This window comes from Chinchilla lanigera, unplaced genomic scaffold (assembly GCF_000276665.1).
Source record: "Chinchilla lanigera isolate Chin_1 unplaced genomic scaffold, ChiLan1.0 scaffold00012, whole genome shotgun sequence".
Lineage (NCBI taxonomy): Eukaryota > Metazoa > Chordata > Mammalia > Rodentia > Chinchillidae > Chinchilla > Chinchilla lanigera.
This window is the reverse complement of record NW_004955413.1, coordinates 33120334-33142453: the sequence shown is the minus strand read 5'-3', so window position 1 is coordinate 33142453 and position 22120 is coordinate 33120334. Positions and strand designations below refer to the sequence as shown.

The 22120-nt window shown below is 54.1% G+C and overlaps 1 protein-coding gene across 4 annotated transcripts; it reads left to right on the top strand.

The window, feature by feature from the left end:
- The first annotated feature begins 304 nt into the window (after positions 1 to 304).
- On the top strand, positions 305 to 22028 carry Mlc1 (megalencephalic leukoencephalopathy with subcortical cysts 1). 4 transcript variants are annotated; one of them, XM_013511674.1, is made up of 13 exons: positions 305 to 1809; positions 2938 to 2997; positions 3438 to 3636; positions 4051 to 4140; positions 5394 to 5447; positions 5677 to 5778; positions 9596 to 9697; positions 9999 to 10070; positions 11694 to 11810; positions 13923 to 13979; positions 14631 to 14753; positions 19453 to 19614; positions 20496 to 22028. In XM_013511674.1, the coding sequence occupies exons 3-13, from the start codon at positions 3442 to 3444 to the stop codon at positions 20568 to 20570; spliced, it is 1149 nt and encodes a 382-aa protein (XP_013367128.1). In that variant the 5' UTR covers positions 305 to 1809; positions 2938 to 2997; positions 3438 to 3441; the 3' UTR covers positions 20571 to 22028. The 4 variants fall into 4 exon arrangements, with proteins under 4 accessions (XP_013367128.1, XP_013367129.1, XP_005379592.1 ...); XM_013511675.1 differs by lacking the exon at positions 305 to 1809 and adding an exon at positions 2472 to 2573; XM_005379535.2 differs by lacking the exon at positions 305 to 1809 and adding an exon at positions 2580 to 2747.
- The last annotated feature ends 92 nt before the right edge of the window (positions 22029 to 22120 follow it).

Here is a 22120-nt window from a genome sequence, read left to right as displayed (position 1 = left end):
AACTTCGGTAGTTTGTTTTCTAAGGGTTTATTCGTCCAACTTGTGAAATCAAGAGTATAAAGTGGCTCATAATATTTCCTTTGTGTGCATGGTTCTGGGGACTGAATCCACGGTCTTTGCACTGAGCCACATCCCCACCCATTTTGAAATTTATTTTGAGACAGGGCCTTGCTAAATTGCCCGGATTGAGCTCCAACTCTCCGTCATACTGCCTCAGCCTCCTGGGAATTAGAGCGAGGCATGTACCAAAGCTCCAGGGTCTTGTGTTTTTTTTTTTTTTTTTTTTTTTAATGTGTGTATGAACCATCTTCCATTCTTGATATTGGTAATTTAATCATCTCTCATGTTTTCAGGAGAGATTGGCCTAATACTTCTTAATTTTACTATCTTTTTAAAAAAAGCACCTCTTGGTGTCATGCATCTTTATTGTGTAAACAATGTCTTTATTATTTCAATGATTTCTCTTTTATGTCTCACAGTTTGCTTTTCAGGTTTTGGTTTAATTTGTGCTTTTTCCTTCCAGCTTCTTAAGGTGGGAAATTAGATGCTTTATTTTGGAACTGTTTTCTTTTTAAAGCATAAGCATTTAAAACTAAATTTCTCTTTCAGCTGACTTAGCTGCATCCCACAAAGTTGTGCTTGTATTTTCATTTCATTCAGCTTCCAATTTCCCTTGTGACTTCTCCTTTGAGTTACATGGAACTTTTTGTTTTGTTTTCAAGGTACATTGTTTAATTTCCAAATATTTGGGGGTTTTGTTGATGATTTTCTGTCACTGGCTTCCAGTTTAATTTGGTTGTGGTCAGAGAGCAAAATCTGGATGTTTTCTGTCTTTAAAAACTTACTAAGGTTCTGGCCTGAGCACGCCAGCATCACTGTAGGCGTATCCTGCAGTGCTCCTGGGTGTCCAGCTCAGCTCTGACCAGGAGGTCTTTATTGTGCTGGACTGGCTCTGTTGGTCCTTTTTCTTGAGAGCCAGGAGGGAGTCTTCATTTCTAGACCCTAGGAAACATCATCAGGCCTTAACTGGGAGTGCACACGGGGTACGAAGGGTCCCAGGGACTTGGGGTGTGGCATTTGGTGAAAGAGATGTCCTCAGAGACTGGGGTGCAGCGTGGAGGCTGGAGGTCCTGGTCTGGCTTCCTGCCAGGGCCGTGTGTGGTGGCACTGCCACTGGCAGGCTTGTGCCCAAGGGCCACCAACCCAAACTGCTGCTCTGGACCCAGGCGCCCTTGTGAACACCTCCCAGACACCACAACCCTGTCAAGTCCAAACAGTGACCCTGCTCCAGCCTGCCCAGCTCCAGCCTTTTGAACTCAGCCCATGTCACTAACAGCAGATGGTGCTGGCTCTTGCAGATCCATCCAAGGTTGGGTGCCCTCCTACCCCTCCCAGTGCTGCCACCTTAGTGCCAACCAACACCTGCTCCCCTCTGCACATCCATTTCGGTGAAAGCCACGTGATCTCCACACCCACAGGTGCCTCTTACTTGGCTTCCCCTTGTAGCCCAGCCCTCAGGATCCTGTACCCCCTTTTCCAGCCTTGCCCCTACTGCCCCAGGGCCTTTGTACCCGCCATGCCTGCAGTTCTTCCACCTCCTATCATAGCCTTCAGCAGCCTTGGCCTCAGTGCCTCCTTCTTGAATTCTTGGCGTCAAATGTCAAATCCATTTGACATAAAGTTGAGCACATTACAACACAACACAGGGATTTACGTGCTTCCATCCACACTGGAACATAAACCATACCCGGGAAGGATGATGGCCTTGCTGTCCACTGCATAAAAGTTGATGAAGTCTGTATAAATTAGGTATGTGGCTAGGACTCAGCAGGCAGAGGGAAGGAGGGCAGTTTGGGAACAATTGCTTGAAGGTCATGTGAAGGGACAGGACTACTTAGAAACCAGTGTGCTCACCAGCAGGGAGGACGAACTTCTCAATGGCCACTCAGGGCTTGGGCCTTGTGGAATTTGCTCTGCACTCCTGCTTTGAGGCGGTTTGTTTGCATTTCTTAGGAAAAAATAACTTGTGAAAGGTACAAAAAATGGTTGAAATCCATTTGATATTTTTCTTCAAATAAAAAGAAGCAGAAGGGCTTAGTCCCTTGAGCCCAATTCCCACTAATTCCATTGACTGCTTTAAAATTAACAATAGAAGGTTGGGAGAGTTCTCTGTCTCTTCAGAATAATTCTCGACTTTGCAGGTAATAGTTTGCAAATTACTTCTAATCCTACTAGTTGGGTTGAAAAGCTAAGGCAGCCAAGCCCCTGTGATCTGAAAGTTGATGACTGTGCTCGGGTTTGATGTGGATTTGTGATTTAAGGAGCTGGTTTTTGCTGGTTTTTTAAAGCACGTTAGTCTGAGGCTTTTTGCAGTGTGGACAAAGAAACTGTTGCTGGAACTGCCAGGGTGCCAGTGTCTCTGCGTGAAAAACATTCGTGTCCTTTTTCTCCGCCTGGTGAACAGGAATAAAGGGCACAGCCGGGTGGTGCCTGCCAGCCCTCAGGGCTGCCACGGGAACCGCCGGGTGGAATCCCGAGCAGCTTGGCAGGCCGAGCCAAGTCAAGAACACGAGGTTCATGTGACCTTGGGAAGAAGGTTTCCATCATGGGATCACGGGGACCGAGAAACGCTGCTGGAAGAAATGTAGACCAGAGCTTGGGCTAAGCTACCTACGTGGGCACAGGGCTGGCCAGGATTCTGTGTGCTGAGGGGGGACTTGTCTTCCTCAGAGATATTCACCCGGCAGGTCTGTGGTGAGGGGGACCAGGGAGGCCCTTCCTTCCGGAGTTGGGGCAGGACAGCCCCAAGCCCGTGGTTACACAACCAGTGTGAACATTTCTGGGATCCACTCCCTGGGTCCTCATTGAAATTCAGGAAGCGGGGCCTCCCCTGGCTTAAGTGCGGTTGTACTGAGCTTTTGTTCCATTTGTGAATAGTTCTTGCTGGAAGCCCCTCACCCAGAGGCAAGTGCTCCTGACAGCCGGGCGGCAGCAGAGGTAAGCACACAGGCATGAAGCCCCGAGCAGGGGCGCCTTTGGGATTGCTTGGTGGGTTGGTGGTAGGCAGAGTCCCCAAGGCGGCCTGGGATTCACACAGGAAATTGCTAAAGGAGGGTAAAATGTCTTGTACCTGGGGCCAGGGTCAATGACCGCAAACTCAGCCCTGAGTTCAAACTCAGGTCTGTCTTCCCAAGAGAGAGGTTTTATTTACTTTTTAGAATTAAGTGCTTGTTTTCCTCGTTAGATTCCTGTCACTTCAATGTGACCAATACCTCTTTGTTTTTTTGAAAAACAGTTTCTTAAAACCAACTCATTGTAATAGGGGGTTTTCAGTGATGAGAGTCGATGATAATTTAGTGACACATGAGTGGGTGGCGGCTGTTACTTGAGTCTAGCACAGCCACAGTGTAGCCACCTGTCCCGGTGCCTGTCCCCAGTGCCATGGCTCGAGACGGGCAGTTCCGGGAGGAGCTGGGCTACGATCGGATGCCTACGCTGGAGCGGGGTCGGCAGGATGTGGGGCGGCAGGATCCAGGGGGCTTCAGCACCGACACGAAGCCCAAGGACCTCCAGCTGTCGAAGAGGCTGCCCCTGTGCCTCAGCTATAAGACCTGGGTGTTCTCTGTGCTGATGGGGGTGAGTGCGTGGCCCCCTGGCCTGGGCATGGTTCCTCCTTGGGGCGGGGTGTGTCCTGGCCCCCGTAGTCATCTTCCAGAGGTCGGTGTGGACACTTCTGCAGAGGGAGCCAGGGTGGACTGGGGTGGGTCCTGAAGCCCTGTAAACCATGCAGGTTAGGGTAAAGGTCCTTTCGGGGGAGAGGAGCCATTTCTTACTTTCAGTTTTGACAACACCCCTTCCCCTTCTCCCCCAGATCACAGTGGCGGTCCCGGTTCTGGCACCTGGGGGAGGGCAGCCCATTTCTACGTCATGGTAGGGCGGTGTCTGTGCTTAGAGAGGAGTCCAGGTTAGGCGGGATCCAGGCGCTCTGTGGTGGATGTGGTGAGTGTGTTGTGTTGGTGGTGCTCCCGGTCTTTCTGTTGCCGTCTGCAGAGCTGCCTCCTGGTGACCTCAGGCTTCTCGCTGTATCTGGGCAATGTGTTCCCCTCCGAGATGGACTACCTGCGCTGTGCTGCTGGCTCTGTAAGCTCCACCCCGCAGCCACACTCCGGGACTCAGGTTCCCGTCCCATGCTTGACCCTTGTGCTCTGGAATTTGTGGGTTTCTGTCATTGGTTCCTCATTCAGCACTCTCTCGTGTGACTTTGGTTTCAGATAGTGTTTATCTGCATGAGTACTCGTGAGGCAGGTCTGCACCTGCTCTGCCAAAGCCCCTGCAGCAGTGATACAGGGTTTCAACCCGCAGCTGCCTTCTGCTGCGGCTGAGCAAACTGGCAGGACTCTGCCCTGGGGGGGACCATCGTCGGCCCTCAGAACAGAGCTCCTAGAGGGCTCAACCGCCCCCCTCACCCTCCAGGGCTGGGTCCTCACCACAGCACCACCCCTGTGGGTCCCAGAGACCTCTGACCGCAGGCCTAGGCAGCCCCTCCCCCTCAAGTGGCCTTGCTCTGTCCCGGCAGCTGTCCATTATCCTGGCCACCAGCTCTGCCCCTCCATCTCCGGCTCAGCCCCAGCCTGTCTTGTGCCACCCTCCAGGGGCCTCTGACCTCTGTCCTCCTCAGGGCCTGGGGTCCCTTTGCCCACAGGAGCGTCAGAGTGGCCTGCGTCTCTCACCTCCCGCTCCCAACAGCCCCTCCGCTGGCCCTTGATCCTGCTCAGGGGTCACAGTGGAGTCAGAGTGCGTAGCCTGGGCAGGAGCCCTAGGCTGTGGGGCCCCAAGCTCAAAGGGACACCCGATCTCCTCCTTGCAGATCTCTCCCCGGGCGCTCTTCCGCTGAGACGTCTCTGGCCCTGTGCAGCCACTGCACGTTCTGAGCCGGGTGTGGTGGTGCTCATGATTTAGAGACCCTGTCTTCATAAAAAAGGGCTGGGGATGTGCTCCGTGTGAGGCCCGGGGTTCAGCCCCCAGCACTCTCCCCACCATAATCAATCAATCAATCAATCAATTTACATCCTGGCTTTGAAGCATATCCAGCTAGAATTTTTTTTAAAGAATACATTATTTTGAGTTACCTAGCGACCATCGATGTCAAGCAGAACTCTTATGTCAAGCATCTGTCAGCACTTATTTGCCAGTATGACTCAGATGGTTCTGGAAGCTTGAATGTTACAATGCCGTATTATTAGATGAATATTTTGTGGGGATGGCGCAAACTTGCCGGGCAAGTGTTTTGTCACTGAGCTGTGCCCGGCCCAGCAGTGCTGTGTTTTCGGGTTGTCCCTGGGACCAGCGCCGCGCTGGGAGCAGCGGCTCACTGGGCTCTGCTTCCTCTTCAGTGTCTCCCGTCAGCAATTGTGAGCTTTGCTGTTTCCAGGAGCAACATCAATGTGGTGAGTGGGGCCTTCTTGTACCCTCCGCAGTCCTGGAGGAAGCCCTGCATGAGACAGGAGTCTGGTGGGGAGGTGGGTGCCAGGGTTCCCAGGGTCACCCCCAATGGCAAGGCACCCCCACCCTCAGGTCCCAGGGTCAGTCAGGATTTTCTGTGACCTGGAATTCAGCAGATGTTGCCTTTCCTCCGTTAGCTGTGCAAAGAAGGAACCCTGCCCCGTTGCCTTTCAGATCCCCAACTTCCAGATATTGTTTGTTTCCACATTTGCCGTCACCACGACCTGCTTGATTTGGTTTGGATGCAAACTCATTCTGAACCCATCGGCAATAAACGTGAGTCACTGGACTTGTGTGGGTTGCACACGGCTTTCCCGTTCCACTGGGACTGTGTCCTCCTGCGATGATGCTACACACTCTGCTCACATCCGGGGGTGGGAGGGATGCTGCTGGCTGAGGTGGAAATGCGCTGTTTGACCAGGGTTGAAGGTTTTGCCTGTGTTTCCAAAGAAAAGAATTATCTCTATTGAATGAACTCTTGTCTTTAATTCCAGTGGGCAGATTTATTGATAAACAATATTTTAATATCTCTTCCACAACAGCTGTTAAAAATTAACAGTAACAGCTGAGGGTGTGGCTCAGTGGTAGAGCACTTGCCTGGCCTATGCAAGGCCCTAGCGCAAATTCCAGCACCGCAAAATAATAATAAAATAATAACAATAATAATAATAACCCCATGCTTCATCAAACCTCTGGTCCTATTAATTGTAAGACATAATTCTATGTGCTACTACAAAAAATAGGAAAGCATACTCATTCAAAGTATAATGCGCAAAGAGAGAAATCTTACTGAAAACCGAGGTGTTCTCACCAGTCTTGGAACGCAAGAAAAAGGAAGTTTGAGGGTGTGGAAGGAATCCCTAGCCTGCCATGCAGCAAGAGATAGTGACTGCTTACCCGATACCAGAATTGTTAAGGGCATGTGGCAAAGTTACTGGAAGTGAAAATCAGTGTGAAACTTTAATTGTACCAGCAACAAAATTTGAAAGTGTCCTAAATACAGATGCCATTTTATATAGTTAAGTACGCATGAATTCATTTCCTGGGAAAACAGCCGACAAGAGAATTGCCAGACAGGTAGATGTGACACTGCTCTCTTAGAGACATCCTGGACATAAGAGGGCAAGACAGGCAGGTAACTGTGTCACAGGAGGGGTCCAAGCGGACACCCCTGCAGTCGAGGCCCCTTGAGGAATAGGTTGGGGACATGTACCCCCACAGCTAAGATTACTAGAAAACCATCCCCAAAATAGGGTAGGCTTGGTGCAGGGTGAGGGAGATGTCTGGTGGGTCTGCCCAGAGCTGCCCCACACGTGTGGACCACAGTTGGCGCCGGGACATAAGCAAGTGCTGCAGGTCCTCTGCTTCCCGTCTGTCATGGAGATCCACAACTGGCAAAGGCACAACTAGGAGAGATCATCTGTCCTCACAGACATAGGAGCATGCCATGAGGGAGAGTGACGGAGGGAGAAGTGGCCCATCTGGGTGCATCCTGTGGTCCCTGTAGGGAGAGGGGTGTTCCAGAGAAGCCGCATGGCAAGCTAAAGCTGGGGCAGAGGAAGACATGGGGCTGCCTGTTGCTGGCCCTGCAGGCTCAGCTCCTGTCTAGGGTAACTCTGGCGCCCACTGCTGGCCCTTCGGAGAACATTAGGGATTTGCAGGTACATTCTGAAGCAGAGCTTGGAGACGGTGCTTGCCCAACCTGTACCAGGAAGTGTGTATCAGGTCAGAGCAGCAGCACCTGTCAGTAAAAACCCAACACAAACCCACGTGCTTCGCCCAGAGCCTGAACGTGCAGACAGGAGACAGAACGAAACTGAGAGATGCGTAGGCCTGCGTCTGCCTGGCCGTGCTAGTGTTGACTGTGTGCTGGCAGCCCTGGCCTCCCCAGAGCTCACACCTGCAGAACCTGTGCCCCACCTGGGCCAGGCATCAGCATCCACAGGTAGCCAAACCCCAGTGAGTGCTGGGGGTCACTGAGCAATGGCCACCTCAGCCAGGTGGGGGCCCTCAGGACGTGGTTGAGCTCAGAGATGGTCTGGTTGGAGGACTTAGAAGTAGGTGGTGAAATAGGACATTCGAGGACATGGTTCTGTCTGTGCAAGTGGGCGGGGGGCCAGGTATACTGCTCTGTGTGCCACACTACTGTCCCATCAGCCTGTCCCTGGGTCCCCTTGGGTGTGTGCCCCTGACACATGGCCGCAGAGTCTGCCTGTTCTCCCCTCCCCTCCATCTCTTCCTGTGTGTGTGGAGCCCGTCCCTCTCCGGGCTCCCAACTGCAGGGGGCACCCGCATCTTACTGGTAGGTGGCATGCAGACCTGGTACCTGGCACCACTCCCATACCAGCCGACAGGGATACGTTTCTTTGCAGCCTTTGATACCAGCGGCCTCTGCTCGTGGTTGTCCCTATGTTGTCCGCTCACCCAGAGCATAGCTCTGCTCTACACCTGTACCCCAGCCTGTGGTCCTTGTCCCCACTTCTCCCACCTTGGTGTCTTCGGCCCCCACTGTTCTTCATGAGAGGATGGCAGAGATGATGACTTTTCTCCACGTCTTCTCGGCATGGTCATTTATAGAGAGCCCTTCCTAGTCCTTGCTGGAGTCTGAAAAGTTTATATTTATGATCCCATGAAGAAGTTGTTGGACTTCTAGTGAGTTAACTCCAATCTACCACTTCCAGTGCAACCCATGGCCAGAATAAAGACACTAATGCAGGGGCTGGGGATTTAGCTCAGCGGCAAAAGCGCCTGCCTTGCAAGCGCAACGTCGTGAGTTCGGTTCCCGGTACCAGAGAAAAACCAAAAACAACAACAACAACAACAAGACACTAATGCATATTCATAGTTATAGGGAGCCAAGGAGGTCCTAAGTCCAGCTACAACAATGGCTAACTGGAACAAAGGCCTTGACCCAGGGCTGAACCTGGATTTTATTAATTCACGAAGAGTGGAGTGGCTTGAGAATAGTGGGAAGTCTGTGACTGCTGTGAGCTGGGCTAGGTAGTCTAGATCACCTCTGCAATATGCAGAGAGAAGGGTATACCGGAAGAGTAACCTGCATGACACAACCGAGATAATATGTGATGTTTGGGGTCAGTGCCTCAGCTCTGATGTGTGATCTTTTATGCCCTGGGAAGTCATAGCTGCTTAGCGCGAGGCTCCACCCCAGCCCACAGCGTGGAGCACAGCTCTCCATCCTGCCTCCTGCCTCGGCCTGGCTCACACGTGTTTTATTTGGGTGCTGTGGGGGTGGGGACACGCTGCCCTGTCATCTTTGCTTCAAGGAGTGCACATCAGCACCTCGCTGGGCTGATTTGCATTGCAGCTGAGGGGATAAAGAAAAGTCCCAGCCAGCTCTGTGCACATCCGTACATGGAAGCAGGGCCAGGTTCAGCCCAAACGGAGACAGTTGCTCCTCCTTCAAGGAGAGTGGCCCAGCTGGTCCTCCACAGTTTGGGCACACCAGGCAAGTTCTCTACTGCTGAGCTACATCCCTGGGCTTTTTCATTTTATTTTGAGACAGGGTCTTGCTGAGTTGCCTAGGCTGGCCTTGAACATGCAATCCTTCTGCCTCGGCCTCCTGAGTACCTACCTTTATGTAATTTGAGGCACTATTGTTAGTTGAATATGTTTCTACATTCTTTTTTTTATAATTTCATTTTTTAAATTATCAAACTGACTTTGCACTATTTACTTGTGGTGCTGGGGAATCAAGCCCAGGGCTTTGCATGTGCAGGCAAGTGCTCCATGGCCAAACTGCAGCTCAGTGTGGCTGCATGAGTGTGAGCAAGTGTGCAGACTCGTACACCTGCCCACACGTTGGGAGCCTGAGTAGCTCCGTCCCCTCCAAAGCCCTGTGTGTGCAGAGCTGTTGTAAGCCAGGCTTTTTGTGAACGAGGAAGATTGGTTGGGGGCAGGCGGATGGGCTGGGGCCGAGAGCACCCCCACCAGCCTCTTCTCCTCCGAGGGAGAGGGGGTGAAGCCCAGGACCCTGCAGCCTGAGGGTGGCCACCCAGGCTCAGCGAGGAGCCTGGTGGTGCAGAGGGCTGGGCTTCCTGGGAGGTGCTGAGCCCTTGCCCCTGCTCCCCTGCAGATAAACTTCAACCTCATCCTGCTCCTCCTGCTGGAGCTTCTCATGGCGGCCACTGTCATCATCTCAGCACGCTCAAGCGAGGAGCCCTGCGGGAAGAAGAAGGTGGGTGCTCAAGGGCTCCCCATGCGCATTGCAGGCCACAAGGGCTGGCGTGGGTGGGTCCAGGGGCCATGGGTAGGGAGCACACTGCCTCTCCCTGTGTGGCCCCACCTCACGGGCCCCAGCAGTGTCACAGGGAGAGATCGAATCTGCTAACACTGTCTGTGAACTGTAGTGTGGCCTCCGTGACCTGACCCATGTCAGCGGGGGCCAGCCTGACCCCTCACGTGGCAGCAGGCACTGCCACCAAGCAGAAGCCCCAGTTTCCTGTGTGTGGTGGCTCAACATGACTGTATCTGTCCAGGGCTCCGTGTCTGACAGCACCCATACCTTGGATGAAGTGACATTTCCTGCTCGGCTCCTGAAGTCCTACTCTGTGAGAAAAACTTCCCTTGTCTTATTTACCTTATTTTATCTTACTGGGAGGGTGCATATGCAGCTGGATTAAGTCTTTATGTGTATTAAGATGACCAGGACGGTGCAGACCACAGGTGTGAGGCCCCAGCCTCACCTGTGAAAGGGATTTCAGCCCATTTCCAGTGCTGTCGACAAGACGCTTTGCCTTAAGAGGTGCCGGTGCGCTTGAGTTTGCAGGAGTTTCCAGGGTTTGATGACACACCGATGTGGTGGTACAGAGTGGCCAGCTGGCCCCTCCTGAGGACATGTGGGGAGGGTCCCGGCTGCCTCCTGCTGTCATCATCTCTGTCTCGAAAGCACTTTCCATTTTTTGTTGTTTGCTTCTTCGTTTTGGTTTACTTGTGCCACTGGCGAAAGACTGGTTAAAAACCTCCCAATCCAACTGCGGTGTTACTGATTTCTCTTTGTAATTCTGCTGCTTTCTGACGTAGATTTTGGACCCCATGTTTGGAGTTTCGAACAAGCTTAGAAGTGCTCCCTGGTGAATTTTACTTTTGTCATCATTGTGTGAGGACTCTCTTTATCTTTAAAAACGTTTTTAATATAAAATCGGTATTCATTGAAGCCCATTGATTGTATTTTCATTAATATTTGCTTAGTGTGTCTTTCTCCTTCTGACTTATGACTTTTCTGGTCCTTGTTAGATTGTAGTGTTTCTTTTTTTTTTTTTTTTTTTTTTTTGGTTTTTCTCTGGTACTGGGAACCGAACTCACGACCTTGCGCTTGCCAGGCAGGCGCTTTGCCACTGAGCTAAATCCCCAGCCCCCTGATTGTAGTGTTTCTCACAAGTAGTGCAGAGCTTTCATTTGGGGGTCAAATTTGTCATTCTCTCCTTAGCCTTCTGAATTTAGCCGTTGGAGAGAGGCTGTGGTGTGCTTATGTTTGTTTTCACGACCTTTTTTAGTTTTCTGCTTTTCCCGACTTCTTTTTGAGCCCTGCCTTCTCGCCCTCACCACCGCCCGTGCCTGCTCTCAGCTGGCCTTACCCCTCGGCTTCCCTGCTGCCTCGCTGTTTCCTTCTCCTGCACGCTCTCCCTGGAGACAGTCCGTGGCTGTGATAGGCGTTTTCAGTTTTCTGCTGTTTCCCCTCATTCTTGAGAGGAAGCTTTGCCCCGCATTCCAGGCTGGCGGTTTCCCCTGAGCACCTGTCAGTTCCTCTGTCTGCGGTGGCCCCGTGGCTGGCCTTCGCTGTGAGCTCCCTGCCTCTGGAGGTTTCTGTCCATGTCAGGGTTGCCGTCAGGTGGTTGCTCTGTTTTTCTTCACCTCTGTGGGTCTTGTGGCTCTGAATGCAGGAGGCCTGGTGGCCGTCCACCCCCAGCTGGAGCCCCTGTGGCCTCACGGTCAGGTTGGGACTGGGCTCTGCAGGGAGCCCAGCTGCTGGCCCAGGTGGCTCCAGCCACGTCCCAGGCTGTCTTGTGACTTTTCCCCGTCAGCCTGAGAGTGCAGCATCTGCCAGCCACACTGGCCCTGGGAGGCCCACGTCCGCACTCTGTGCTCTAGGGACCCGGGCCTACTTCTCAGGACGGCACAGAACCTTGGTGTGGTGGCCCAGGACAGCGACACTGTCCCATTGTCCCCTACAGGTGGTCGAGGTGATTGCTGGCATCTCTGCTGTCCTTGGTGGTGTCATTGCCCTGAACGTGGACGACGCTGTCTCAGGCCCGCACCTGTCAGTGACCTTCTTTTGGATCTTGGTGGCCGTGAGTACTTCCTGGCTGGTGGCTGAGGTTCTGGGCTTCCTCCTCAGACCTGACGGGCGTGGTGGTTGGCAGGCTCGTTTTGGGGCACCAAGTCAGGAAAGCGTCCTGAGAGGGATCCACTGGCCCCCGTCCTGTCCAGCAGGATGAGTCTGTGTATAATTTTGTACTAACTGCTGTTACTGTCTTATATAACTTTTATTATTTTTCTGAAGAAAACCAAATATTTTTATTATTCTGAACAATTTTATAACATAAATTTTATAAAATGGAATGTTATAATTATTAAATTAAATGTTCCTATAGCAAACATTTAGCATAGTGCAAGCACCAGGATGTGCCTCACTCGGTCCTGCTGTCCTGTCACACGGTCCAGCTGTCTGTCAGTCACTGCCCTCAGAGCTCACCTGCACCCTCGAGTTGCTCAGTGCACAAGAAGTGCATCTAGTGTGCTCTACTCAGCCACGGCTGCAGCCAGATCTAGGCTCCTGATACCCTTCAGAGCAGTTGGTCCAGAGTGGCCCCTCCACCTGCCACGTGACATCCCAGACCACTGTCCATCTGTGCCTTGCACCTGCAGACTTTGCACCTGCCATCCCACTGGTTTGTCCCACGTTACTGTCTGCTGCATGGATTTTTAGTTTGGTGCCTGGTGCCCGGTGCCTGGCATCATACAGAAGTGAGGACGTCACAGTGGCATCCTCTGTGCACCCTGGGCTCCCCCAAGTAAGCGGAGCTCAGAGACGTGGGCCCTGGGGGGTGCACTGACTCGGTGGCCTTGGACCCTGGGGGCCCTAGGACAGGCACAGGGCCGGTCCTGGACAGAGCCTCTCACAGGGCAGCTGTGCAGGCTGCGACGGCGCATGACACAGCCTAAGCGCATGTCTGGCCTCTGTGGTCTGAGGATGGAGGCTGTGCGATCACATCCAGGGCTCACTGAAAACAGAGGCCACATTCATGATGGAGACGTTGTCTTTGTCCCTCCCCAACCCACGGTCAACCCTGACATGACCTCCCCGAGACGCTGCTTACCAGAGAGCACGCTGAGCCCACCATGTCCTCTCCCTGTCCCCTAACCAGCCCCAAGCCCCGACGCAGCCTCTCTCGCGCTCCAGGGTGGACGCAGCTGGGAGGGGTAGGGATGCAAGGAGGTGGTGGGGCTCCAGGTGGGGCCAGACCCTGTGCGGCAAGAGGGCAGGACAGCGATCTCCAACCCACATTGGTGGGAGTTAGTCATGGGGCACCGCAGGCGCCCTGGCACGGCACGTCCTCCCCTGAGGAAGGAAAGGAGCTTGAGAGCCAGAAACGAGGCAGGGCAGGGCTCACCAGGCCCTTCTGGGCATCTGCAGCCCAGGGCTGAAGGCCCGGGGGACGGCTGGAGGCACATGCAGACGGCAGCCACCTCCTGGTGTGCTCGCTGTGCCTGTCTGTGTGCAGCTGGGTCAGCTTGTTAAAGTGGAAGGTTTCTGAGTTGCAGAGAGGAAAGGACCCCGCCTGTGGCCCGGGTCAGCACCCGGGGGAGAGAGTGCCTGAGACCCATCACCAAGGGGTGCTGCCTCACCAGCGAGGAGTCTGTGTGCAGGGGCCACACCCCTCAGAAACGACCAGGCCATGGGGCTGGCAGAGGCCACATTCCTGGGGATAGAGACGACACAGGCACAGAGCAGTCGCTCTTTGGGTCCTGGGTCAGGGGAGATTGTTTCAGAAAAGGCACCTTGGGACAACTGGGGGTTGGACATGGGCATGCTGGATCACGCTGCTGAGCCCATGTCCACCAGGCGTGGCAGCTCGAAGCGCGTGAGGATGTCCCCATGTGTGGCCACACCCAGGGTGACAGGCATGAGTGGAACAGAGGGCACAGATGTCCCTGAGGCAGCGCTGGGGCTCTGCAGGTCACTGGCCCATTCTCGCAGCTTTTTGGTAGGCCTAAAGTTTTAAATAAAGTCTTGAGGAATGTGAGTCCACGGAGCCTGTGTAAGGGTACCCTGACTCCCACCACTCTCGGGGACCAGCCAGGCCACCTGTCCTGCCCTGTATGGAGTGGGTATCGTGTTATAATGGAAACCACGAGCCTGGACTCTGACGTGCTCCAAAGTCCTTTTCATTCTCTCGTAGTGCTTTCCGAGTGCCATCGCCAGTCATGTGACAGCGGAGTGTCCCAGCCAGTGTCTGGTAGGTGAGGGCCTGTCTCGTCCACAGTGCCAGGGGTGAGGCTCCATGGCAGCTGCAGGGGCTGCACGCAGGGCCAGGCAGAGAGGCCAGCAAGCTGGGTGGGCTGAGGCTGGCACTGCTGTCCCACAAAGCATAGTCGTCCCCAGGGCCCCTGCGTTGGTGCCGTCTGTGAAAACATGGAGAGAACCTGCCTATATGTGTGCATGCATGTGTGTATGTATGTGCGTGCGTGCATGTGTGTGTGTGTGAGAAGAAATTCCCAACACTAAGAGGGAGGAAGGATGTGTTCAGTACACTCACTACTTGCTGCTGCTTGTGGGGCCAGTGCTGCTGTGAGGACCACGGCTGATTTGGAGGCCAATGCTCTGCCAGGTGAGTGTCCACACCCACTGCCAAGGCTGTGTGGCCTCTGCTTCTGAGATGATGAAGACTCTACCCGAGGTCTTGGGCGAGGTTACAAGAACAGATTCAAAAGAGTGGAAGAGGTGAGTGGTCCCCAGGGGTTATTTTTACAACAGGCTGGAGAACTGTGTGTGATCCGAGTGGTGCACGTGGCATGCTCTGAGTCAGTGGGCAGAGAGCTTAGCGAGACCCGCACCCACCCCAGCGGCTGCAGTTCACCCTCCCTCCCTGGATCTGCTTCCCAACCAGGTTGAGGTGTTGATCGCCATCAGCAGCCTCACGTCCCCACTGTTGTTCACGGCCTCTGGGTACCTGTCCTTCAGCGTGATGAGAGTGGTGGAGATTTTCAAAGACTACCCACCAGCCATCAAAGTATGTACTCACTCCCATGGCTCTGAAACTAGAAATAGCTCTGCTTGCTGCCAGCTTGAAGCTAAGAAGTCTTTGGGTAGTGGCCAGGTCAGATGGGCACTGACTTTGCGGAGTCAGATGTGGGTAGCATCGGTTTACCTGCGTGAGGTGGGATTTGATTTGCTTTTCTTGAGGACCACAGCATGGCTTCCCCAGCCCTTGGCCGGCCTGGTCTGTCCCTGCTGCCATCAACAGTGTCCTGCTTGGTTTCTGCCTAGGCTGCTTCTGCGTTTCTAGCTCTGGGTCCACCCAGTCTTTGTGCAGCCCTGTAAGAGGCCACCGCCTCCTTCACCTTTTCTATGCCCTGGGCATCCATGCACACTTCAGAGCACTTGTGACTTTATGAGACTCTGTACTGGGATTTCAATGAAAATTGCACAGAATTTAGACCAATCTGGGCAGACCTGAGGGTGTGGTGAGTTTGCACCTCTCCACGTGATGCTTCTCCACTGGAGATTCTCCGGCCTTTGAGTCACGTCTCAAGACATCATCCCTGAGGCTCAGGCACATGGACGTAGACTTTCTTCTGCACAAATGGTGTTTCCTCTGCACATGTAAGAGGATAGTATGGTGCAGTGGTTTTTTCATACTGAAATGTCATAGTCACTTTCTTGTCTCTGGGACATGATAGCTGACACAGTTTAAAGGAGGGGAGGCTTGCTTTGGCTCACAGTTGGTCCTCAGTTGGCAGAAATAGCATGGTGGAGGACATATGGCGGAAAAACTGCTCACATTGTGGTGGCCAGGAAGTGGGGCGAGTGAAGAGTGGAGCTGGAGAAAGATGCACACTCTCTCAGCCCACGCCCCCAGCGACTCACCTGCAGCCAGGCTGCACCTTCAGGAGCACATTCAGTACAGCACCCCATGATCCAGTCACTGTCCAAACACATGAGGCTTTGGGGGACATTTTTTAACTAAACCATAGCATGGAGATTGAACCCAGGGCCTTTCTACTGAGCTACATCCTCAACCCTTTTGTTTTTTTTTATCTTGAGAGGGTCTTGCTAAGTTGCTACATTGCTAAGTTGCCCGGGCTGGGTTTTCTGTGTGCTCTGAGCAACCACATGTGTTTCAGAGGAGTTGTGGTTTTATGAGGCACTGCTCTGGATTTCAGTTGGCTTGGAGTCTATAGATCCATCTGAAGAGACTAGAAAGTGCTGTGACTTTGTACCTTCCCTGTATGAAGTATCTCCAAAGGAGACTTCTTGAGATCTTCTTGTCTCACTCTCCCTGGGTGCTGGGACTACAGATGTGCACCATGCCTGGCCTCAGTGGCTCACCCGGGGTATACACTGCTGACACTGATGGTGGACAGAACTCTCTGGAAGTGAGTGTCACATCTTCACAACTTGACCCTTCCCCTGAATCTAGATGAAGGAATGTTTTGATGCACTGACAGTGGAAAAAAGACCGGGCCTGGGGTCTCAGCTGTGCTGGGGCTTTGGCTGAAGGGAGGCAGCAACTGGTCCACGGAGTGACTGAGCTCCTGCTCCAGGAATGAAGCGGGCATCAGGGCTTACGGATTTGCCGGTGGGCTGGAGTCTGGTGATTCTTGTGGGCCAGGGCCACGGTTCTGAAAGATCTTCCTCTGGCTGGACTCTGTTATCTCACCCCAGAGACTGCTGAATCTTTCTGTATCTGGTGCCATCGTCCTGCACAAACATCCCAGCCTTGTGGGTTCAGGCCCCTGTGACGGGCAGAAGGACCCTGGGGGCGTGGGTATTAGTGGCTTCTGAAGCAGCACAAGGCTAGAGGCAGAACAGAGGAGAGAGACAGAAATAAAAGTGCATCCAGGTCCAATGGGTGACAGGCAGTTAACCTCGTCCTGCAGTCTTGGACAGAACATTCCCAAACGGTCAGTGTGCCGGTTTCCACTCGCAGAGCTGAGACTCTGACCCAAGGGTTGCGACAGCGCAGATGACACACACTGTGGGGACAGAGAATCCAAGCTCGCGCCCTGTTCCAGCTGCCCACCAGACATCTGCAGCCCGAGGGAAGAGTTCATGTTTCAGTGAGAGTGGCCGTCAGGTCCCCAGAGGTAGCCAGGCAGCGGGCGTCACACCCTGGGGGTCAGAGGCGTCACCGCAGCAAAGCCAGGGGACCAGCACTGCGCTGCCCGGCTGTGCGGCTCCATGGGGACGGATTTGTAAGCGGACCAGGAGCAAGTGAAGCCAGCCAGAGGGCTTGTTCTTTTCTTGGTAACATTCACACTTCACGTACATCTTTCACTTTTCTGGTCTTACAGAGGCCTCAGGACAGGTCTGTTCAAATGTGCCGTGCCACAAAGGGTGCCATTCACTGTGCCCAGGGCCTCATTTTCTTGTCCCAGCCTTCTGTCCCACCATGGTGGTCACTGACTGTCTCACACCTTTCTGCACTTTGGTATTTCTAAAAGTATGAACAGTCCCCTGCACGTCACAATCTCATTATCACACCTGACGTAGTCAGCATTATCACACGGCTCAACGTCCAGCCCATGTGTGGGGCCCTTGTACCGGGTGTCAGGCCACTTTGGGCTCCTCTGTTCAGGCCCTCCTTCCTCTCAGGACTCTATCTGGGCAGTGGTCCCAGCTCTGCGCCCCTGTCCTGCACTCCCTTCTCCAGGGTGCAGGCTTCTTGTGTCCAGCTCTGGCTCCGTGTGGTGTCCTCTCCCCAGCACCCTCCCCAGGGCTGGTGTTGGCAGCTGTTCCTCTCGGTGCCTTTCTCACCTGGGAGTAGAAGGAAGGTGAGGCTGGGTCTCACCTTCCTACGCACTCCTGGAAAGGCAAGCGTATGGCAGATGTTTTCTTTTTCTTTGGGGCAGTGCACCACAGAGGATGTACCAGTTTTCAACATTTTCAGTGTTGTAACCACCCTCAGTGCAGCCCAGATGTGGCCAGTAGGGCACTGTGCTCCTGGGGACACTGGTTCAGCACGCACTCTCTGTCCCAGGTGCCTGTCCCTTGGGTGGGGGATGGAACACAGGTCTGGAGACCAGGGTTGTGGCCTTCCTCAGGAGCACTGCTGCTGGGGCTTTCCCTGGACAGAGCTGGCAAGAACCCATGTTTTAAAGACCATGCATTTGTATCGATATTTCTAACTCCAATTTAACATGCCAGGTCTTTTTTAAGGGGGGGAAAAACCCTTTTAAATTTGCATCTCTTTGCTCTTACGCTAAAGCAGAGCTGTTTCCTGCAACATTCAGGGCCCTTACTATGATGCTTATTTATTTTGCAGTGCTGGGGATTGAACCCAGGGCTGTGTGCCTGCTAGGCAAGTGCTCTATCATTGAGCTGTGCCCGGCCACTTGCTTTAGTTTGCCTTACAAGGCATACAAAATTGTTCTCAGTTACAAGAGACCAGTGTCACTGCCTATGGCCACCAACTGGGCAAGCTGAAGCCTTCCTTTTGCTTTAACATTCACCCTAGCAGGGACAGTCATGTCTGTGTGAAGCAGTCACTTCCGTGTGTGTGTGCTATTGATTTGAAATAGTTAAGTTCAGTGGCATCTAGTTGGACTCAATTGTAAGGTTTGGTTCTTTTTCCCTTTTTAAATGATATTTTAAAATACTGAACACAATTTGCATGGTTCCAAAGCCAAAGTGGTGAGACAGGTCCATTCAGAAGCCAGGGAGCCAGCCCTGTCCATCTGCCCATCTCATAGGCAAAAGTATTAAATGATTTTCCTCCTGTCCTTCCAAAGCAGGTCACGCACTATAATCACCATTCTCCACAATTTATCCTGCTGTTTGCTGGGCACCCACGTGGACCAGAGCTCTTCCTCTCCTTCGTAGTTCTGTGCAAATGTAACTCAGCTGGCCCACGCTGGCCCTAGGATGGAAGCTGGGTTATATTTAGCGTCTCCTATTGGGAATAACTCCTGGTGATCAATCTTGTAGAAGGGCTCCATTTTGAATCCAAGCCATCTATTTCCGGGATAATTAGCTGGGAGAGGAGCTGCAAGATCAGAGGGAAGATGCATCTATGACACACTACATCTCAGCTAGTTCCCCCGGGGCTGGCGGGAGCCGGGGGCACCTGCTGCCTGGCAGCCACTGTCCACGTAAAGTTAATGACTGCTGCACAGAGCAGGCACAGCTCAGCAGGAGGGGTGGGAGCACCTTTGGCGGCCAAAGGGTGCCCCCATTTCCTGACCAGCAAACTGGGGACCGTGCTGTTGGAGGGACTGCCCTCCACATGCAAGGCAGGTGCAGAGCCTCAGCCCTGTTCTGCTCGGGACCCTCATGAGTGAAGGCCCCTTGTATTTGTATGCTGACGTGCTCACTACTTCCCCCACGCACTGGGCTGTAAATCATCGTGTTTCCTGTGACCCGTGACGGAGGGTGCAGCCTCTTCTGCACATGTACACCCCAGCATGAGCCACAGTGCTCTGTCCTCGGCTCTCCTGGTGGCTGTTGCGGTGGGAAGGCGGCTGCACACCCACAGTGCTCAGCACCTTCATACCTGTGTGCTGAACCAGGCCAACAGGAGTCGTAGCAGGATTGAGGGAGCTGGGATGATTGCTGTCCAGGCTACTGGAAAGGGGAGAACACGTCTGGGCCACCAGGGCTTGGTGTGGTGAACGTGGCTGTTGCAGGGAAGGCCTAGGGCGGCAGGAGTGTCCACAGGGGCCACGGGGCCTGGCAGCCGCTCCGCTGCTCATGCCTCCCTCTGCCCGCAGGCCTATGACGTGCTGCTGCTGCTGTTGCTGCTTGTGCTGCTCCTGCAGGGCGGCCTCAACACAGGGACTGCTGTGCTGTGTGTGAGCTTCAAGGCCAGTGCCAGGCTGCAGGGCCCATCCTGGGAGGCCTCGGCTGGCCCGCAGGAGCGCCCCGCCGGGGAGGTGAGTGGCCATCCTGGGTCTCCAAGGGCATGAGGTGGCCTCCACGTCACTCTGTTTATAAAATACCCCAGAAAAGTCTTGAAAACATAAAAAATGAAATATGTTATTTTTAAAATGACGAGGCACACACAAGCCCTTTCCTGAGAAGTATTCTGGCCTTGGGATACTCGAGTCTCAGCTTGTAGGCACAGCCAGGCAGTGCAGGGTCCCCAGAGGCCCAGGGTTTCCTTGCTGTCCCTCCAGGGGAGGTTGTGCCCGCCTAGCCTGGCACATGGCGCTTCCTGCCCTGGGCACTGAGCATTCCACCCCTTCAGCCAGAACACACCACCGGGACAAAACCCTCCCTGCCTCTTGCCCTCGCCTCAGCCCTGCATCCCGATGCCCCCCACAAGTGAAAGTTGGGGCTCAGCAGCTCCTCCCCATGGGCCACCCGTTCCGGTGGTGTCACCCTTGGGCACACATGCCCACCGCCCTCTGGTCTCTGTGCCCCAGAGAGGGACCCAGGCTGGCCTGGCTTTGGGTTTCTAGCTCTTTCCCTAGTCCCTCTGAGAGAGACCCCTGGATCTGTGTCACAGCCAGCAAGGTGCAGAGTCGGGCGGATGGGTTGCTGGGGCATTACCTCGTCACCTCGGGTCAGAGGTCCTTTCCTTTGGCCGCCGGGTGCAGACCTGCTCGCACCACCGAGAGTGAGGGGCCCCAGCACTTCAGGAGAGTGAGTGGAGGTCTTTCCTCTTTCCTGGAGGCTCCAGGACTTCTCTTTCCTTCACTCGCAGACAAACCCCTACCCCAGGAGCACGCTGGATGGCACCCCCGCATGGCCCTGGCGAGGTGACACCTCCGCAGGTGTGGCCCTGATGACACCGTCCCTGTCTCCATCACAGGTGGCCAGAAGCCCCTTGAAGGAGTTCGACAAAGAAAAAGCCTGGAGAGCCGTCGTGGTGCAGATGGCCCAGTGACTGCAGGACGGGAAACTGAGCCACACGTGCCGCCTGCCCGGCCCTCAGCACTCAGCCTTGCAGACCCTGTCCTCCGCCCCTACTTTCTAACACGTCTCCTCCCTCCTTAGGGCAGCCCAGACTGCGAGGGACCTTGTTTCTTACCATAGTTTAACTCTGAAATAGGCAAATAGCAAAAGTTCAGTGCCTCATTGGGCAGAGTTCTGGGACTCCTGGTAGCCTCACTGCATGGGGCTCCTGGGCTCGGGGAGGCTCTAGCCCTGTGAGCAGAGGAGTCCGGGTGGATGGTGGACCTCAGCCTGGCTTCGTCTGTGCTCCGTGTGCTGCCCCTGTGGGCACTGCTTGGTCCAGGCCTTTCTTTCTGAGATGCCCTCACCAGCTTGCCTGCCACACACAGTGTCCCCCTGATGAGAGTGAGATGCAGCTGCAGCACCCACTAGCTGAGCTGCCACCACCTTTGCACCTAAAATCCACACCTAGGGTCCTGCCCACTCTTCTTAGGAACTGACACCAGTCCCTGCAAAAGGCCACCTTCCCCTGGTCTGGCAATGCCCCAGAATGTCCGCATGTCCAGGGAAGCTCTGCAAAGCCACTGTGACAGCTCAGTGTCCTCTGGGGTGGGGCTGAGTTTCAGCCTTTGTGACTGACCGCTTCGTGACAAAGACAGCTGAAACAGCCCCTCCCTCCACGCCTGGCCTGCTCCTGAAGGACCGACCCCACCTGAGCTGGGCGACACCTGGCGTCCCCGGCCCGCCACCTCCTTCCTCACTCGTCTTCCTAACTCACTGCATCCAGCCTGGCCCAGTGTCTCCTGCCGTGAGGCTGGTATTCCTCAGTCTCAGGCATTTGCCCACCTCCACCGGGCCCACCTGTCACCCCACGGGCTAGGCTGCAGGGACAGTTTGGTGTGACATTAGCTTTGGAGTTGGTTGGGTACCATCCCCACATGCCTGGAGGTCACCTGCAGTCTTCCAGCCATATAGGCACCAGTAAGTCTGCAGTGGGCCAGGTGTCCTGCAAAAACCGGAAGACAAGAACACGCGCTTTCACAAGCTTGGCTGTGCTATTCAGCTCCCAGTGGGGTGGTGCAAAGGCCTGGAGGTGAACCTTGTGGTGTGAGCCCTTCAGGACCAAAGGACCCGTAGACCTGAGACATGAAGTTGGCTGGGGTGGCCTGCCGAGGGGACAGGAGGATGTCCTGGCCTTCCCACCTCTGAACTCAGGTGACCTGGGATGCCAGGATGCATGACAGGTGGGACACAGCCACCTTCTGGGGGCTGGAGAGTCCAGCGTGCAGGGCCAGAACAAGGCAGTGGAACAGCAGTGCTGGCTTGTGCGTTCTCATTTTAGAGCACTTACAAATACTCAGGCATTGAAAAGTTTTAAAAATCATGTCTTCCAATTTACACTTTTGTTTGGAGTAGTTTGGTGCTAGTGAACAATAAACGCTAACCTGCACGTGTGGCCCACAGTGTCTCATGCTGGGTCTCGGAGGACCCGTGGCCAGGTTCTGAAGAGCATGGCGCAAGCATTAGAGCAGAGGGTCTCTC